The sequence below is a fragment of the Pezoporus occidentalis genome, unplaced genomic scaffold, assembly GCF_034315485.1.
Source record: "Pezoporus occidentalis ecotype Australia unplaced genomic scaffold, CSIRO_AGI_Poc_V1 ctg14, whole genome shotgun sequence".
Classification (NCBI taxonomy): domain Eukaryota; kingdom Metazoa; phylum Chordata; class Aves; order Psittaciformes; family Psittacidae; genus Pezoporus; species Pezoporus occidentalis.
Genome location: NW_026913209.1, coordinates 6,348,099 through 6,367,330, shown reverse-complemented (window position 1 = coordinate 6,367,330; position 19,232 = coordinate 6,348,099). Strand labels below are relative to the sequence as shown.

The window sequence follows — 19,232 nt, the reverse complement described above, 5'->3', positions numbered from 1 at the left end:
AGAAGCTGTTGCCAAAGTTGAGGGCTGGAAACAACCTACAGTCAACCCGGTGTCCATCACATCTAATTCCCATTGGAACTGGATTGCCATTTTTATCTCACAAGCCATAGATATTCACAATAATCTCAATCCTACAATGCAACAAGTGACCTCTGCAAATTATTACACATTTTAAAACAGGTTTTTCTTAGAGGGTACTCCAAGCCTTAAAGGATTATATTAAGTGAGGAAAAACATTCCATTCCCAGAGAAAACCCTAAATTCACCACCTAGTCTATCAGCTTCCCTAGAGTAACTGGCATCATCAGTTTTGCAGATCAACAGCGATCTTGCAAGTTTCTTTAAAAATTCTGTTCAACCTCTATTTTTCAATGTCATTACTTGAGTGTCTTACGGTCGAACACTTGAATTTACTAGCTGTAGTTCACAAGGTATTTATTTCCAATCTCTTTTCATATTTAAGTCTGAGTGAATTAAACAATTTGACATTACATCTGTGCCAGTTAGACTGTGAACTAAGCAGACAAGACAGGCCATTCCAAATTCAATTGCAGAGTTCTCAAAAAATGGAAAACTAATATAAGTGAGAGAAAGAAGACTACTCAGGTTTTGAGTGTTCATTGTTTCACCTAGTTCTCCAATTCCAAAAGCAGTTGTGAAAAATAAGGAAGGAAAGAATGTGGAGGAAAGGAAAACTTACTCTCCCTTTACCTTCTTGAGAAGATAATATTAAAATGAAAATTCTTCTTAGACAGTCCATCACTTTTCTTGTCTGAATTCTTGAAAGACAGTTCCAAGGCTGCAATAAGAAAGCTGAATACTGGTTTTGAATTAAAAAAAAAAAAAAAAACAAGTCCAAACCACTATCTAAAGTATTTGGGATGGTAGGAAAGGCACATTTGTTGTCAGGTTTAGTCGCAAAATAGTTCTTGCATTTTATGGCATCCAGTTTATGGATGGACCCAAGCCTTTGAAAACTAGATGACTGCATGATTCTTATTTTCTTGGCAGGCACAATAATTTGTAAATAAAAATAACCAGCTCAAAACAGTGCTATTTTTTTTTTTAATCTGTCCTTGAAGCAATTAAAGAAAAATACCTAGAAGAAAAAAATGAGTGGGAATTCTGAAACTATGTAATTTTTCTATCTCAGCCCATCTCAGAGTCAGATTCTTTTTTCTGTGGGTTCTTTTTTCTCAGGAGTAAATAGATACTCCCAAGAGTAGCAAAAAATGATCACCAGCATAGTACGTGTCTCAGAACTGTGTCATAAAAATGCAGTTTTATATTCTGCTTGTTGCAATAAGGCTAACAGGAAGAAAGAAAAATATGTTTCAGACTTTGTGCTGTTTTCTAAAAGCATGTTTTCAAGAGAAGAGTTTTTCAGTGCATTAGATGGTACATTTTTCTAACACCTTTTTGTGTGCTCTTTCTTTTTCTTCTGGAACATTTGCTTCTGTGCAAACATCCACTGTAAATATATTTAACAGTTCTGAAAATCTTAGGTGCTGTCAGTAAGGTTCTTTATGAAAACAAACTCCATGAAGTGACAGGCTCCTGGTACATGGTGATCTTAGCCTTAGTGCAGATTGACAGATATGACATCCTACTGGCTCACCTTTTTCACTTACTGTTATCTGGACCCCTAGGTCTTTTCTGTCATATATATGACATGCCTCAGTGAGGTTTAATATGACAGAACCGTTTGCTTTATCACTCCAGAGCACAATCTTTCCTGACAATGAAATCAGACAGTGCAATTTACTTAAATTTGTGTGCGTTCCATGTGTCAGAAGGCTGAGGTAAAGTATCCTGGCATCCATCAAAAGAGAGAAGATAAGTTATTTGCTCTTTCACATCAAATTTATACCAAAGTATATTGATGTGCCTGGTTACTCATATCTCCACCATATCTGATTTTTATTGTTGTCTTCACAATAATTTAAGGAGTTCAGGCATTCTTTCCACCTTGACTTGACAGATCACAAATATAAGTGATTTAAAGGGTGAGAGAAATGTTTATGTCATGACCAGGTAGCAACTTATCCCTTCTAGATTTAAGTATAGTACAGAAAGTTAAAGTAATGTTTTAGCAAAAAGGTGTTCATAGAATCATAGATTGAGTCTGAGAACGTTCACAGAATGTTGTCTTTTTTCGTGTCATTTTACTACAATTTTCTCAGTTCTAGAAACATTGAGATACAGTTTTAGAGGCTCTGGAGGAGTTACAGGGCAGATCTTCACTTAGGTTGTAAAGTAAGTGGTAAGAAGTGCTGGTCTGTTACCCTGGAGCTGAAAGCAAGAAACAGGAAGATTTTAGATACTTCTTTTTAAAATGTGCTGTATGCGGGGAAGTTGTGGTTGCATTGCAAAAATATCATTTGGCAAATGTGTATTGAAATTTCTTTAATTTAGTCATCTTTTTAATATAAATACATTAACTCCTTTAGACTGTGTGATTTACATACAAGGTTTATTATTACTTATTAGGACTAAATTTGATGTTTAAAAAAATGCCAGTGCTTCTTTTTTTAGAGAGTATTTTTTTGTTGCATTGTTTTATGGTGTACATGCTGCTATTTGTCAATATGGGCTAGGGGATCAAAAACACATGCTCAGTCTAAGTGGGGGATTCCTAAATGTTGTCTGCTTTAGCTTTTCTCACTGTGATTTGTCTCCCACCTTTATTTTAAAATCACTTTCTGCTATATCGTGCCTCTGGGAAAATATCTGGAAGATTCGAGGAGTTAAAATTCAATGAGATCTGAGTAGGCCCCGTTATTGTGCCAATAGTACTAATTTTCTTGACAAAGGATATTATATATCTTTGGGGATGTTTTGGGAGAAATATATGCTACCTTGTGTTCATATGGGGATGAGGTAAAAACGACTTGATTTTAAAGGTTCAGCTGAAAAGCTAAATTGTCTAGTTGCAGTCTGTTCTTTAATTGTATTCATAAGTTGCTGTTTATATCTTTCAAGGCAATGGGAAATGGTAAAGCTAGCACACATGTTAACTGAAAGCTTTAAAAATAAAGATCACTGTTCAAAGAAGAATCAGCATAAAGAGATATCAACAATTGTTAAAAATTTAATATTACAGGCCAGATGGAATTGGAACAGTATCTGTTGAAGAGAAAGAAAGGTTTGAGGAAATTAAGGACAGACTTTCCTCCCTTTTGGAAAACCAAATAAGCCACTTCAGGTGAGTGTATAATTTATTCAATTAATATAATTTTTTTTCTGGAAGAATTTTATCATTGTGTTCAATTTTGGTCTTCAATAAGTGGAGTCAAATTAAAATAATCTGAAAATAAATTTTGAATGTAATAAATATGGAATAATTTATTTACACAAGTGATTGTGCTTAAAATTTGTGTGTCATGTGAGTTGCATTTTTCTGTGGTAGAAAAGATTGTGCAAGAATATAGGCCTGGGTTTGTTGATGCTTTTTAACTTTATGCTTTCTATAACTCTAAGAAAATTGTCTACATGAAAATGACAGCAATTTCTGGATTTGTACTGGTTAGAAAAATCATATGAGTAGAGAACAATTTTGATAAATGGCTGCTAAAAGTTTTCTGGATGTCTAATGTCATTTTGGGGGGTTTATGATACACTTATCAGCTAAGGTCCATTGTCCTCGGTAAAGAGTTTGTCATATGCAAAGACCGTCAATGAGACTAGAAGATGTTTAGGGAGGGAGTACGAGAAACAGGGCGAAATATCATTTGGGTTGATATTTCCTTCTGTTTAATAGCAATTGATGGTTTATGAAGCTTAGTATGAAAACAGCATGTAGACCATCAAATCTGTTACTTAATCACACTAAGCCAACCTATCTGCCTTTATTTTGTCAATCTAATAATTTTTTAGAATGTATTTATAGATTTCTTTTGTCTCTGTATCACTTCATGACAACCAATTCCATAGTTAAAATAGCTCTGTGTGAAACACCTTCCTTTTTTTGGCAAGGTTGCCTGTAAGTTTGTTGGATGCCCCTCTGGTTTGATGAGGAAAATGTCTAGTATTCACTGGTATCTGTTGTGTTGATGACTTGGTCATTGGGGATTTTTTGAGCAGAGAGTACATAGCAGCCTTCACTTGGGACTTCATCTTTGTGTTAATCCAAAGAAAGCTAGAATTCTTCTTGGAGGGTATTCCTTTTTGAAAAAAAAAAAAAAATTATACTCCCTTCCTTTATTTCCCTTAATTATTCTTCCCTTACACGTTTGCTGTTTCCTGCCTTCCATTGAATTGAATAACTCTTTCCGGGGAAGCGATACAGAGCAGCATAGGACACAGTGCCTCCTACCCAGGTCTTGGAAAGGCAGGAGGAGAGTACTGACAAAGAACATCATCTGCAAGAGGAAAGAAAACAAATTTAAAAAAAAAGAGGAGAATTGGAGCTGGGAGAAGACCTCTGGCCTGCGATTGGCATGGCCATATCCTGTCAAGTTTATGATAGAAACATAGAAACATAACAGCTGTAATTTCCAATAAATGTAATTACTTTTACCCATACGCAATGGTGAGGTCAGTGAAAGTAGCTGTGACCCCAAAAATGTTGAAGCTGCAGAAGCCTTCTGAATACATACAGAGAGAAGAGGGAAATGGAGGAACAAGAAGAGAAGCATCTTCAGAATAATTCTGTTCACCTTCAGGCCTTCACATGCATGAGACTAGTTACAAAATGTACAGTAATGTCTAAACAGTTATTTGAGTTGGAACAAATAAAGGTGAAACCCGTTATGTCTGCTTACCTACATGCTAGGTAAGGTATGTTGATAAATTTGCAGTATATTAGTGCCCATAGGATCTTACTGTCTCAGTCTTTGTGGGTTTTGAGGAAATTCAAACATTAGGAACTCCTGTTTGAGAGCAATTCAATGTGTCATTCAAAGGTGAAGGCACCATTCTTCAGAGGACTCTAATGTTTGCATTAATATCCTATTTAATCAAGACAGGCAAACAGTGATCCACCAGCTGAAGAGCAATCATTTTATCTTTCTCTGAACAAATGTTAGAACTAAAAAAAATTGGTGGAATGTCTGAATTTAGATGAGGATACTGGCGTAATACTGGTAGGAGGAAGAATCAATAATGCCCTGGAATCTGAATTTATAAAGCATATACAATCACAAGACAGGGCATCCTAATAAGGAACTGGCATTAGACTTTTAAAGAAAATCTTGACGCAAATAATGTAAAAAGATCGCCTGCATCATTAATTAGCAAATCACCTTGGCTGTGAGATTGCTTTTTTAAGAAAATGCCGTGCTAAAAACACTCCATATATCAACCCATCAAAATTGTTGTGATAACTGTGGAATGCTGAGTATTTTGGAAAACACATTCAGCAGTAAAGGTTGTTGCAAAACATGCACTGAGGTTCTCTGCTTTGACTATGCTGTCCCTGATGAATGACGTGTATTCCTTGTCACCGGGCAGTCCCATCATCTCCCAGGCTGGCTTCCTGCTTCCACTGTTCTTTATACTGTCAGTTTGAGTATCCATGCTGTTTATGTGGGCCCTAGAATATTTTCAAGACTTTCATGTCCTCCTTGTTCAGATAGGTTTTACAGTTTTTAAATGTCAGATTCTCTACCATAACCTTTTTATCTTCCTCATGGAAAGCCAAACAGTGGGAAATTGACTAGCTCAGGGGTTTTATCCAAGAGACTGAATTTCTTCTTGCCAGAAAGATGCTGCTCCCCTGCCTCCTCAGCAGCACAGAGACTGCAATACTGGAGGCAGGACTGCTCAGTGCATCCCTTTAAGGCCTCTACTGTGAACATTTCCTTTTCTTTAAACTGCTTATCTCAGTATAAGCACTCTTTTCTGTCAGAGGCTTCTTGCACCAATTGCACGTGTAAGCTTGCTGCCCAAATTGTAGTCATACACATTGTCTCTGCAGTAACCTGAGTAACCCCTCTTCTACTGTGGGACTTACATCTACAGAAACTTAAATCTGGTTGGGTTTTGGAAGCTTGTTATGTTATTTATGTAGCAGAACATTCCTGGAAGGAAGTCTTTGATTTGAAATAACAAGTGTAATCAAGAAATGAGTGACATTTATTCAAAAGCTACTGTTAGATGATGATAGGAATAAATGGTGGGAAGCTCAAGTCAAGGACTGTAGAAATATACTGCAAAGGAAGGAGGAGATGACACACCTAAAGGTGTGTTCTGATTTAAGATGATTTAACACCTGAGGGTCATTAAATCTGCTTTGCTAATTTGTTAACCTGTTCTCAAAAATTGTTAGCACTATTGTAAGAAAGAAACAAAATGAGACAAAGCAAATACTGGAATTCTTGCTGTGGGAAATCCCTTTTTGATCTCATTTTCAGGGCTTTATTTTGGCTGACCAAAATGTATCAGACTTCACTGATCTGAATCCTTTTATCATTAGAAAAGATTTTACTATTGGAAAACATTAGAATATGAGGCTACCATTCTCAGTGAGTAATAATAAAAAGATAATAATCTCATCAAAGTAAAAAATCTTTTTTCCAGTTGGGGATTTCCCAGCAAGATTTTATAGATGGGATTAAGAGAGGTTACAGTTGCCTGAGCATTGTGGTCTCATTGAGCTGATATACTGGATCAGTCAGTATACGAAAATGAAAAACAAAGCTATGAATGGGATCACTTTTTAATTTAGAGAATTTCAGAAATATCAAGACAAAGAAGGGTATGGTTTAAGTTGTAGCTGATAAAATCTAAGATATCATTAAGTGCTTTTCCATGGTATCTATAATAGAAAAAATGTCATGGAATATTTGCAGACATTTTTCTTCCTATGTTATCTCTAGAAACTTAAATATCTGATATTTTATCTTTATCTTAATCCAATATTAAAATGAGATATAATATACATAGCACTATTTCACAGCTCCAGTAGCTGTCATGGCTACATGAGAAATAGTACCTCTTTCCAGAAAGATGACAATTAAGCTTATCAGAGACCATTAAATATGCTTCATAATTGAGAAAGTGGAAGTGATGCTTTTTGCCTTTTTTTATTTTTTCAGTGTTTAGGCCTGAGCTGCTGGTGGGCTGATGCTGTTGTACTGTGTATATGATCCATGGTAGACTGCTGGAGAGGCCTTCTGCTTTCATTAGTACTTCATGTTTGGGAGTCTTCTACTAACTTAATTTAATGCAAGTTGTGTACAGTTATGTCTCAAAGTAAATTCTTAATGTAGGTATTAATAATTCTGATCATTTTCTCTTCCTCTTTTCTTTTTTTCTTTTTTTCTTTTTAAGATACTGTTTCCCTTTTGGACGCCCTGAAGGAGCTTTAAAAGCCACACTTTCATTACTTGAAAGGGTAAGTTTGAGAACGTATTTTAAACTCTGCTTGAGTACTAACCCTGCATTTTTCTTTTGCCTTCACAGTGCTGAAAGCAGGCTCATGTCTTCTCGGGTATTTTAGTGTTGGTTTTAACTGTTCACTGGAGATCTTTTCTTTATTGTCTTTGACAGAGACAGATAGCTGTTTTCTGTAGGATTTGTTTGACTTTCACTTCAAGCCACTGTGGTGACTCTGTTTCTTTAAAATTTAACAGTTACCCAGCATTACCTCTGAAGTAATGCAAGTGTACTCTGCAGCCCCCCTTTCCTGCTTCGTATGGCTTTTGGCTTCTGATGTTGTCTGTACATACGTATAACATTAAAAAGCTTCTATACAATCCAAATAATCTCCCATAAATACATAATCTGAGTCAATTTAAGAAGAAAAAGATAAGTGCAGTAAAACTGATATGGGCAGCTATAAATGTAAATTCTGTCCAGCAAATCCATTTGTGTTGACTAGAAGCAAGACGACCTCATAGTGTTGAAAAGCATCTCAGTCGTCTCTAGGGAAAGAGAACTTTAAATCCCAGCAGAGATTCCAAAGGAATTATGTCAACAGGAGCCTGATGAAGGTATGAATTCAAAAAAAGCTTAGAACCCAGTCAGTGTAGCTTTGCCAAAATCTGAGAGGTCTGGTCCTGGAGAGTGTCAGTTGTTCTGCACTGCAGAACATTCCATGGATGGAGATTCTATCTTAGAAAAACTCTGCTATGATCAAAAACACATAGAGAGATGGGGTATATATGTTTTCTTTCACTTACAATCTCAGTGATTGTAGTGCTATGTAGATTCCTTTGTGTTTCCTTTGTGTTATATGAAACAGCGTTTCCTCTTACCGTTCCTGCTGTTAAAAATGGCAATGGTACTCTGTCTGATGCTGAAGGAACACCACTGTCTGTTCTTGACTGTGAATAAATGTGCATTTCTATACTTGTGGATGCAGAATGGGATAGAAATATCTTATTTTACCTGTCTTTGAAATGTTGGGGGACGAGGAGAAAACCCAAAACAAACCAGATCTGGAATAAAAGGTTTTGAATACTGTATTTTGACTTGTTGATAACCCAGAGGTTATTCATTAGAAAGAAGCAAGTAAACAAAGGTAGAGATGTCATTACGTGTGTGCAAGTAATGGAAGAGTCTGCTTTGCAACAGTATCTTCCTAATAGCTTCTCCGTTAGGGAACCTGTTTCTTTTCTACTCTACCCTTCTCCAGACTGTATCTCTTGTTCCCTCCCTTTCACAGTAATTCTTAGACATGTTCTGTAAGGGTGTAGCGTGTCTGGGGATACATTGGAGAAGCTTTTTTAAAAGATTTTGAGTTACCTGAAGCTGTTATTTACATATAAAATATGGTGAAAATATATTGAATCACTTGCAACAGGTGATCCACTTTATCAAAGTCCTATATTTTAAAAATGGACAGGTTTTGAAAAAGTTTGTATGTGTTCTTCTACTTGTCCATAATCAAATAGTCTACCAGAATTTCAATGTTTTCCCTGACTACTACAGAGGACTCTTTTTCACAGCAAGAACACGCTGAATCTGAATAACTGTGACTGTAGAAAAGTCAGTATTAGCTCTGATGGTGTGGTTCACAGTTTCTCCTTTACATTATGCAATGGTGGAAGCTTTTCCACAGGTGACAACCAAGCAGATTTCCACATCCATATCTTTTGCAGACACTGTGATCCAGACCATCCACGGAATGCTCTTGTTTTGTTATACTGGTCTTGGCATTACACAAATGAAGACTGACCAGCATGCTGCAAGATGCCAAACAGCAGGGGCGTATTGTTTATAAATACCATATAGGCAGTCAAGCCAGGGTTGAACAGAAACCTTGAAAGACAAATATCTAGTTCCTTTTTGATTTCTGCCTTTATCATTATCAGTTCTGTAGTAACTTTAGGATACTTTTATCCTTTTCCCTTGGGTTTTGAGTAATGACTATAACCAAGAGGTACAATTGTCTCTGACACAGGTTTTAATGAAAGATATTGCCACTCCCATGCCAGCAGAAGAGGTGAAGAAAGTGGTCAGAAAATGTCTGGAGAAGGCCGCCTTGATCAATTACACTCGACTTACAGAATATGCCAAAATAGAAGGTTAGTATAGCAATCAACTGCCAAAGTGGCTGTAAAAGCCAACAATGCCTACTAACTGAACATTCTGTGAGCAGCCTTTTCCCTTTCCAGAACAGAACTATTCCACAGCAAGGGGAAATGTCTCATTAAAATCTCAGCTGGTGAACTATGGAGCTCTTTTCCTATTCATTGCTTTAATATGCCTCCTGGGACCGTTTGAATAGAAGACTAGGACTTCCTAATTTAAGTTGCCCTTTGTTCTTACTTTTGAGTTCCCCATAAATCTAGAAGGCTGTTTATGAGTTATTTTTTATTTCTGTAATTATTTCTAGTAATTAAACTACTGACAGGAAATTCTTACCTTAACAGTAGTAACAGTACCTTGAAACTTGAAAACTCTAGGTAAAGTTGCTTTTCTGATGCACTTATAATTCAGACAGAGAGATAAGTGTTACTTATTTTTGCTGTTGTTTTGTCAGGTGTATAATAATAATCTGATGACTAAAATCTTAATTACATCCTGATTTTCCAAAGTGATCAATGGGATAAAATACTAGATTTGATGGTAGTCAGAAGTTTTTCTGGAATTACATTTGTTCTAGAAAGTGTATCATAAAATTAAGATTTTTCTCAAAAATAGTTGCTAGAGTACATACACTTTACTCTTTATAAACCTATGTAGACCGAAAAGGAAGTCATAATAGTCAAATTCCTTGTCAAGATACATCTGTTATTCTTCTTTAAGCACAGAAAGCTTGAGATACACCTGTACAGATATATTCAGAAGACAGTGTGTCTGCATCTCTATAACTGAATTACTGGAGGTAGTTTCAGTTCACAGGAAAATATATGAAAGATGAATTCTGCTTTAAAAAAATCCAATTTTATGCATATTATGTTTTTTTAATAGCATGTATGTATTTCTAACAATGCACTAGAAAAACCAGAGTTATCATAGCAGAAAAATGAAGAAGCCTCATATTTAGCAGTATTATACAGCCAACTTTTTTTTTGTTTTTCCATTTCTTCTCAAACTCTCTGAAAAACACGAGTTAACCGACCTCACAAGTGATTAACGAAAAACCCATCTCATCACTATAGCAACCAGTATTATATCATGGGAGTAACAACATGAAACCGTCTTAGTAACCAGTTTATCATAATTAATTATGATATCATGTTGTGTTAAAGAAAGAAGGATGAATATTAAATCTATTCTGGAAAATGAAAAAGCAAAAATAACTGTTTTTGTTAGCTTTTCTCTTTCTCTATTCATAAAGGGGATTTTTTAAGTGTTCTGTATTTCAGACTTTTAGCAAACGTGTTAAAATAATGGGTATAAAAATAGAAAGATTTTTAAAAGATTACAAAAGTATACAAAGGGTATCTAATTTCACTGAGACTAAATTGAATTGGAAAAGTTTTTTACAGTGGTGTAAATACATCTTCGTCCAAGATTTTTTTTACTGTTTTCTAAAGAAGTGTGACAGTTCCACTGCAAGCAGCAAAATTAACATTCTAAAAAGTGCACACTGTTAACACTGCAATAAGCTGGAACAGCACATAAAACTGCTCTCCATCCCATGGCATATTTTGACTTGCAAATTTCTGTTTGGATTTATTGTCTTTTGATTTAAACATAACTAGATTTATGCAAGTAGTTATGCTCATGTAATAGAAAACCCAATGCACAACAGGTAATTCCATATATAAATGTACTATTTCTCAACAAGAAATATGTTAAGTACTGTTTGAAATTGAAGGCTCCAGCATCATAACATCAAAACATTTAAAACATTGGTCTTCAGTAGCAATTAAGACCTGTACTGGTCTCTTTCTATACTCTGGTCATATACAGATATGTTACACTTTTATCAATATAAATGTAATAGTTTTCAGCAATAGGTTCCATTCTGCTGTGTTAGGTTTATGGGAGCATTATTGTATCTGTGTACTAAAATTACATTCTTCTCTTGAAAGCAATTCATGTTTGTGTTTGCATTAATTGCTGGCTCCTCAAATTACATACAAAAAGCATATAGTCATCATCTTCATAACATTACTGATATCGTCAAATGTAATTGTTATACATTTGGGAATCTTGTCCTGTAAGTATTTCTTCAGTGAACAACAGAAGAAATCATATCATATTAGTCAGTCAGAATGCAACTATCACGATAGTATCAGCTATAGACCAGTAATCACTACCTAAGAAGTAGACATGCAAAGAAGGCTCTAACAAAAATAATATTCTTATATTCTTACTTTTTTATATTCTTTTACTGTTATTTATGTTTCTAAATTCTCAGGCACAATATGCAAACTCAGCCAATGAGCTTGAAATACAGACTACACAGGACTAGTAAATATAAATATACTACCTGAAAACACACCATTTCTCCTTTAGCTGACAAAACACATCACTTGTGTGACCTGACTGTCAGGACATTTACTGCTATAGTAAAGATTTTAAAAACATTTTAACACCTTATTTGGTATCTGTTCTTCTCTAATAAAATTTAAATAGTTATATTTCTGTAATGATATTTTTCTTCTTTTTTTCTTTTTCTTTTTTTTTATACTCAGCAACAGCAGAAAAGGACACAGGTGATTACTATTTTTGTGCATGTCTGCATGTATTACAGATGTAGTGTGTTGTGTCTGTTATTTTATTATTTTTGTTGATTTCAGCAATACCAAGCTATTGACCAGAACATGTACGAATGTTAAAATTCATTTTGATGTAGTCCATGCATTCTTCATTTACACTGATATTTAACTATGATGTGCATAATTATTAGCAAGTTAGCTGATTTTGTATTTTGGAATATAATGCAATTGTGGTTTCTGTGAGATAGGTATAACTGAGTGATGAAGGTTGGCTTTTAAATTCAAAATCAGTTTGTGAATTTGCAGAAATGTAATTTCATAGTCATCAGAAAAAAAAGACACCTGTTTCTTAATGGGACTGCTGAAATTATTGATGAAGGTCTTGGTAGGAGAACTCATTTTATTAAGCTGGTTTTAGAGTTCTCTGATATAGCTTTGTTTAGTGATACATTTATTTTCCTAGAGCAGCTGAAGGTTGGGAGGATGGTAGTTCTTCGTGTTACTTATTTCATGAAACAGTTTTGGTATATATTCTTCAGTAGTGCAGAGAGGGGGTTTGAGTGTTTATATCTCGATATTTAACAGAGTGATCATAAAAAGAGCATGGCTGAAGTATTTGTGTCTGAGCAGTACTGGCTGCATAGAAGTATGAGACTGTGCATATATATGTATGTATGTATGTATATATAGATACACTATGAAATAGATGCGTACACTACTTTGTCTTACCCTTTTTAAAGACTTACCTACAGACCAAGTGGAAGCCTGATCTTGATGCTGTGTGGGCCTTCCACGAATAATATCAACCAGAGTTGCGGGAAGAGGCATTGAGTTGGTAGTATTCTCAGGATGAAATAATTTTCCATCTGGAAAGACAAACTGGTGTGACAACTATAAAGGTTGCATAGAAATAGTTCAAAGTGGTGTGCCTTGCCAATGAGGGGCTTGGAGGGATGGTCCATTTTTTGAGGGACAGCTTCTTTAGCCAGTAAACAAGAAAAAAGTACTAGCTAATTATAAAAACTACTTTTTACAATTGTTCATAACTGAAGATTAAAAAAAATTCCATTGGTTCCCACAGCTTTTACTGGTTTTCATTTGAAAGCTCTAAATGCCCTGGAAAGAGAAGAGCTCATGTTGGAACTGTTAAAAAAGAGAGCAGGCGATGCACTGATTGTATGGGTATTCATGCCACAACTTGTTAGGGGGAGTTGTTAGGAGCTCACATTGGTTAGGTTATCTGCCAGCCCGCTCTGATCAACAAGGAAAAAAGTTCGTTAAGCAAGTGCTTCAGAGCACTTGGAGGCTCCTTCAACAATTTCTCTGTGAAAAGACCTATCTCCCTGCTAGGTAAGATAACTAAAGCTAGATAGCACAAATATTCCGTTTACTATTCTTACACCTGTAGGTATTGAAGAAAATATCTTCTCAAATTAGAAGTTTAGAAAAATGTTGAAATTAATTTGTAAAATGAAAAAAAAACTAATTTCAGAGTTTGTGTCCTTTTGACCCTTGCACTCTAAAGCCTCAGCTGGACACTTCTATATAATGAGTATCACCTCAACTACAAATATTCCTTCCGCCCCATACTTGTTATTTTTATTTTTTCTCAGGCTCATTATGTCAGAAGTACAGACCACTGAACACATGACACACAGTTACAAGCACAGGGAAAAAAAAAAGAACAAAGGAAAAAATTAGTTTACCTGATTTCAGTCATTTTACATTAGGTTTATGCATGCTTTGAAAGAAACTGTTGCCATGTTCTTAAAATAGGATAGCAAAACTGACCGTTAAGTGTCTGGCAAATACTTATACTGCAGAATAGATGAGAAGAAAGCCTATCACATACAGTGAGTAAATGGAAATTCACTGTGTGAGTTAGGTGAAACTAGAGGTTTATAGGCTTATAAGAGGTATATAGAATTATGAGGTTTATAAGAGGTATATAGGCTTAAAGGTATATAGTGTTTGTAATTTAACTGCTTAATCAAATTAAGCTTCTGACTGAAAATGCAACTGAAAATTAATCAGAAACTCAGAAAAATTAATTTTATTGAAAGGAGTAAATAGACTGTGTTCCCCCAGAATTTTGTGCCTTATTGAACCCATTTCTCTGATGCAAAAGATGAAGCAGCTGAAAGGAATCCATATAAAATTATGTTTTAGCCTGTCTAGCAGGACCAAATCCTGCTCCTCTTTGTGTCACTAACTAAACTCCTACAGATTTCATCATAAACTTGATGTACAATAGGCTTGTCCCTAATACTATATATTGCATTGTTGTGGAAAATAGGGAAATGCTATTTCTTGATCATGATTATTTACCCTTTAGCTTCTGCATTAGATACTGTGTAGAGAATCCTGAATTGCAGGAGTGTCCTTCTTAGGTAGTACAGAGGTGAACATGCAAATTCTTTTTGTTGTGAGAATCCTTTATCAGCAGTGTGGTTGCCTGGTTCCCAGGTCTATTCCCCGAGTGCTCTCATTTTCGCAGGCTCAATTGAACAAGACTGAATGCTTTCCCAAAGACAGTGGTTACTTTCCTAATGGCAGACACGGTGGTATAAGCAGCACTTGCATCAACAGAATTTGTTTGCAGTTGGGATGACATTTTATTTAGCACTTCAGTGTCATTATACTATTATGAATATAGAACAGCTTTTTTCAATAAAAATTACAGTTGCAATGACAATTATACAGGGTTCAGCATGTCATTGCTTACAACATGTACGGCTGAAATTCTCATGGAGTAGCTAATCTGTTCACTCAGTATAATTGCCATTTTGAAGAGAATGGCAACAAACCTACTATTATAATTTTGAACTGTGTCTAAGAACTCTCATATAATGCCCTTGTAGTTTGCAGCAAGGCTTTATAATTTGTCAAGGAGATGATCACAGAATCAATATGTGAAAATCTCTTTTTAAGTATAAACCATTTTCATCACAACACATGCTACCTTTGAGATTTCTCTGCCTGAAAGTGCTTTTAAGATCATGTTGTGTATGGCATATTTTCCTGTCTTATTCAATATTTAACTTGAGTTAACTCTTCCTATTGATAATGTTGAACATAACAAGACCTGCTAAATTCTGAAGCCATCAACAAACAGCATTCTTCAGATGCATTTTGTATCGCCTCCATTGAACAGCTTCTAGAAATCTACATGCCTCCCTCACCTGTTTTCTCTCTTTCAAAAACAATGGCCTTCCTTATACAGAATTCATATTTTTACTTATATTTTATACATGTCCATTAATACACACAGACAATAAAAAAAATTGTTATTCCTTCTCAGAAATTAGTGGTTTACCCCATTTAAATTTGTTTGAAATATGAATGGCTGAGGAGTAATGTATTCTGCTTGTGCTGTTGTCATTTCCTAAAATAGGTGATAGCGGCTTACATATAAATACATTTTTCAGCACAAGGGCATTACCTTGCTCTGGAGAAATAAAGGGACTGGGTTAGAGATTGAAGTGGTAAATGGCTGTGAAGCAAACAGGGCTGCATCTGTCATTGTTCCTAGATATTCTTTCTGAGGCAATAGATTATAAAAATTTAAATTATTAAGCAGTCTGTCTTTTAACTCACTCTCTTTAAAAGTCTGTAGTAACAGAATATACTGGGTTCCTTCTGCCAAACAGTTTTAATAAAAGGAATGAGAATAAATTTGATTAAAATCAGAGCAAATAGTTACTGTGTAGCGTGCAATTGCTCAAAGACAAATCACAGTTGTCATCCCAATATTTATTTCTATCAGACAGGCTGCCAAAGGCTGAATAACTGTTAACTCCATACAATAGAAGGTCAGGAGCAACTCAACAGTTTGCGTTTTTTTAAAGGACATCGATCGTTAACATACTCATTACATACAAGTTTCGAAAGGAAAGGTAGTATGTAAATGCCCTCAAGGCTCAGAAGGATCTATCAGACTTAAAAAGAAGAACACTACAAACATTATTGAAATTCAGAAGACAAGTGGAGAGAGTTATTGTACGTGGAGAGGACGTGATTAAAGCTCTCCATGCATGTTCATTTCACTGAACAAACAAAAACGAATGAGTTGCGCAGCAGCATAGCACCTTCTTGGTCTCTGTTACACAGCTAAACAGAAAGAGGAGGATATGGGCAAATATCCCTCATGTCAACTTTGAAGCAGAGGGCTGGGAAAAAAAAAAAAACAACAACCTGAATTGTTGGGTCCACATCGTGGTACTTCATAAACATACATTCGGTCTTAACAGCTGGGCTGTGTTTGTCACTGCTCTTCCCTTTTTCCAACCCCTGCTTTATCCATGTGAAAGCCATTTCAAGTCCTGATTGCCCTACGGGTGTAGGAATCAACTTACAGTCAAACTAGTTTCTAGTTTTTAACATGCTAATCTAGTTCTGTAACCCTAATTAAGGAGGTTTAGTTCCCTCCTTCATAGCATTTCATCATCACCTTATGATGCATTTTTAGACAAGTGGTTTATGCTCATGGAAATTAGACTTTCATCACCTTGTCTCAGAGTTTTAGCTTCCTATTCTTCATTTTTATCATCTTATCATCTCTATTAAAATCTGAATTCCGCCTTCTTGAGCATCACTGACAAGAACTGTGCAGTCATCCCCACTAGATGCCTTGCACAGTACTACCAGTACTATTATAACAGGACTGCTTGATCTAATATATAATAGAATCATAGAATAGTTAGGGTTGGAACAGACCTTAAGATCATCAAGTTCCAACCCACCCGCCATGGGCAGGGACACCTCACACTAAACCATGTCACCCAAGACTGTCCAAGCTGGCCTTGAACACCGCCAGGGATGAAGAATTCACAACCTCCCTGGGCAACACATTCCAGTGCCTCACCACCCTAACAGTAAAGAACTTCTTCCTTATACCCAATCTAAACTTCCCCTGTTTAAGTTTGAACCCGTTACCCCTTGTCCTGTCTCTACAGTCCCTAATGAATAGTCCCTCCCCAGAATCCCTATAGCTCCCTTTCAGATACTGGAAGGCTGCTATGAGGTCTCTGCGCAGCCTTCTCTTCTCCAGGCTGAGCAGCCCCAACTTCCTCAACCTGTCTTTATCCAGGAGGTGCTCCAGTCCCCTGATTATCATCGTGGCCCTCCTCTGGACTTGTTCCAACAGTTCCATGTCCTTTTTATGTTGAGGACACCAGAACTGCACACAATACTCCAAGTGAGGTCTCATGAGAGCAGAGCAGAGGGGCAGGATCACCTCCTTCGACCTGCTGGTCACGCTGCTTTTGATGCAGCCCAGGATAGGGTTGGCTTTCTGGGCTACGAGCACACACTGAAGCTGGCTCATGTTCATTTTCTCATCAATGAGCACCCCCAACTCCTTCTCCACAGGGCTGCTCTGAATCTCTTCTCTGCCCAACCTGTACCTGTGCCTGGGATTGCTCCAACCCCGGTGTAGGACCTTGCACTTGGCATGGTTAAACTTCATGAGGTTGGCATCAGCCCACCTCACAAGCGTGTCAAGGTCCCTCTGGATGGCATTCCTTCCCTCCACCATATCAACTGAACCACACAGCTTGGTGTCATTGGCAAACTTGCTGAGGGCGCACTCAATCCCACTGTCCATGTCAGCGACAAAGATGTTGAACAAGACCGGTCCCAACACCGATCCCTGAGGGACACCACTCGTTACTGGTCTCCAGCTGGACATTGAGCCATTGACCACAACTCCTTGCATGTGGCCATCCAGCCAGTTCTTTGTCCACCGAGTGGTCCATCCATCAAATTGATGTCTCTCCAATTTAGAGACAAGGATGTCGTGTGGGACAGTGTGGAACACTTTGCACAAGTCCAGGTAGATGACATCAACTGCTCTACCCCTTTCCATCAGTTCTGTAGCCCCATCATAGAAGGCCACCAAATTGGTCAGGCAGGATTTTCCCTTAGTGAAGCCATGCTGGCTGTCACCAAGCACCTTGTTGATTTTCATGTGCCTTAGCATGCCTTCCAGGAGAATCTGCTCCATGATTTTGCCAGGCACAGAGATGAGACTGAGTGGTCTGTAATTCTCTGCGTCACCCATTTTCCCCTTCTTGAAAATGGGGGTTATATTTCCCTTTTTCCAGTCATCGGGAACTTCACCTGACTGCCATGATTTTTCAAATATGATGTACAGTGGCTTAGCAACTTCATTCGCCAGCTCCTTCAGGACCTGCGGATGAATTTCATCAGGTCCCATGAACATGTGTACGTTTAGGTTCTTAAGATGGTCTCGAACCAGATCCTCTCCTACAGTGGTCCCAAGGTCTCTTCATTCTCACAGTCCCTGCGTCTGCTTTCCAAGACTTGGGTGGTGTGGTCAGAGAATTTGCCAGTGAAGACTGAGGAGAGTTCTCCTGATGGCTTCTGGAGAGGGCCCATGTTGTCCCTAGTCTGTCTTTTATTTGCAATGTACCTATAGAATCCCTTCCTGTTATCTTTCACATCCCTAGCCAAGTTTAATTCTAACTATCCTGAGGATCTCAAATTCAACCATCTCGTGATCACTACAACCAAGGCTGCCCTGGAGCGTCACATTTCCAACCAGCCCTTCCCTGTTGGTGAGCACGAGGTCAAGCATGGCACCTCTCCCTGTTGGCTCCTCTATTACTTGCAGAAGGAAGTTGTCTTCCACGCAATCGAGGAACCTCCTGGATTGCTTGTGCCGGGCCTTACCGTCCTTCCAACAGATGTGAGAGTGGTTGAAGTCCCCCATGAGAACAAGGCCCTGCAAGCATGAGGCTTTTCCTATCTGTCTATAAAGTGCTTCATCCACAGAGTCTCCTTGATCAGGTGGTCTGTAACAGATCCCCATTGTAATGTCTCCCATTGCTGTTCTCCCTTTAACCCTGACCCACAAACTCTCTGTTGACATCTCACCTGTCCCCAGACAGAGTTCCATACTCTCCAGCCTATCCCTAACATAAAGTGCAACTCCCCCTCCCCACCTTCCAGGCCTGTCTCTTCTAAAGCGCCTGTAACCTTCCATTCCAGCACTCCAGTCGTAGGAGCCATCCCACCATGTTTCTGTGATACCTATTATATCACACCCCCATAGGCATGCACACATCTCTAATTCCTCTGGAATCTCTCTACATTGCTCCAAGCATTTCTTATAGGTGCTGGAAATTGACTGGGTGTGTTGGGATGGAATGA

At 37.3% G+C, this 19,232-nt stretch overlaps 1 protein-coding gene across 15 annotated transcripts in view; it reads left to right on the top strand.

The window, feature by feature from the left end:
• CADPS2 (calcium dependent secretion activator 2) overlaps positions 1-19,232 on the top strand; it is a 312,438-nt gene that overhangs the window by 217,959 nt on the left and 75,247 nt on the right. For 11 of the 15 annotated variants that reach the window (XM_062609680.1, XM_062609685.1, XM_062609682.1 and 8 more), the window contains 4 exons: positions 3,104-3,205; positions 7,273-7,336; positions 9,347-9,470; positions 12,036-12,056. In XM_062609680.1, the coding sequence (XP_062465664.1) occupies positions 3,104-3,205; positions 7,273-7,336; positions 9,347-9,470; positions 12,036-12,056 (311 nt within the window). The remainder of the gene's footprint in view (positions 1-3,103; positions 3,206-7,272; positions 7,337-9,346; positions 9,471-12,035; positions 12,057-19,232) is intronic. The other 4 variants (XM_062609684.1, XM_062609683.1, XM_062609689.1 and 1 more) reach the window with 1 other exon arrangement.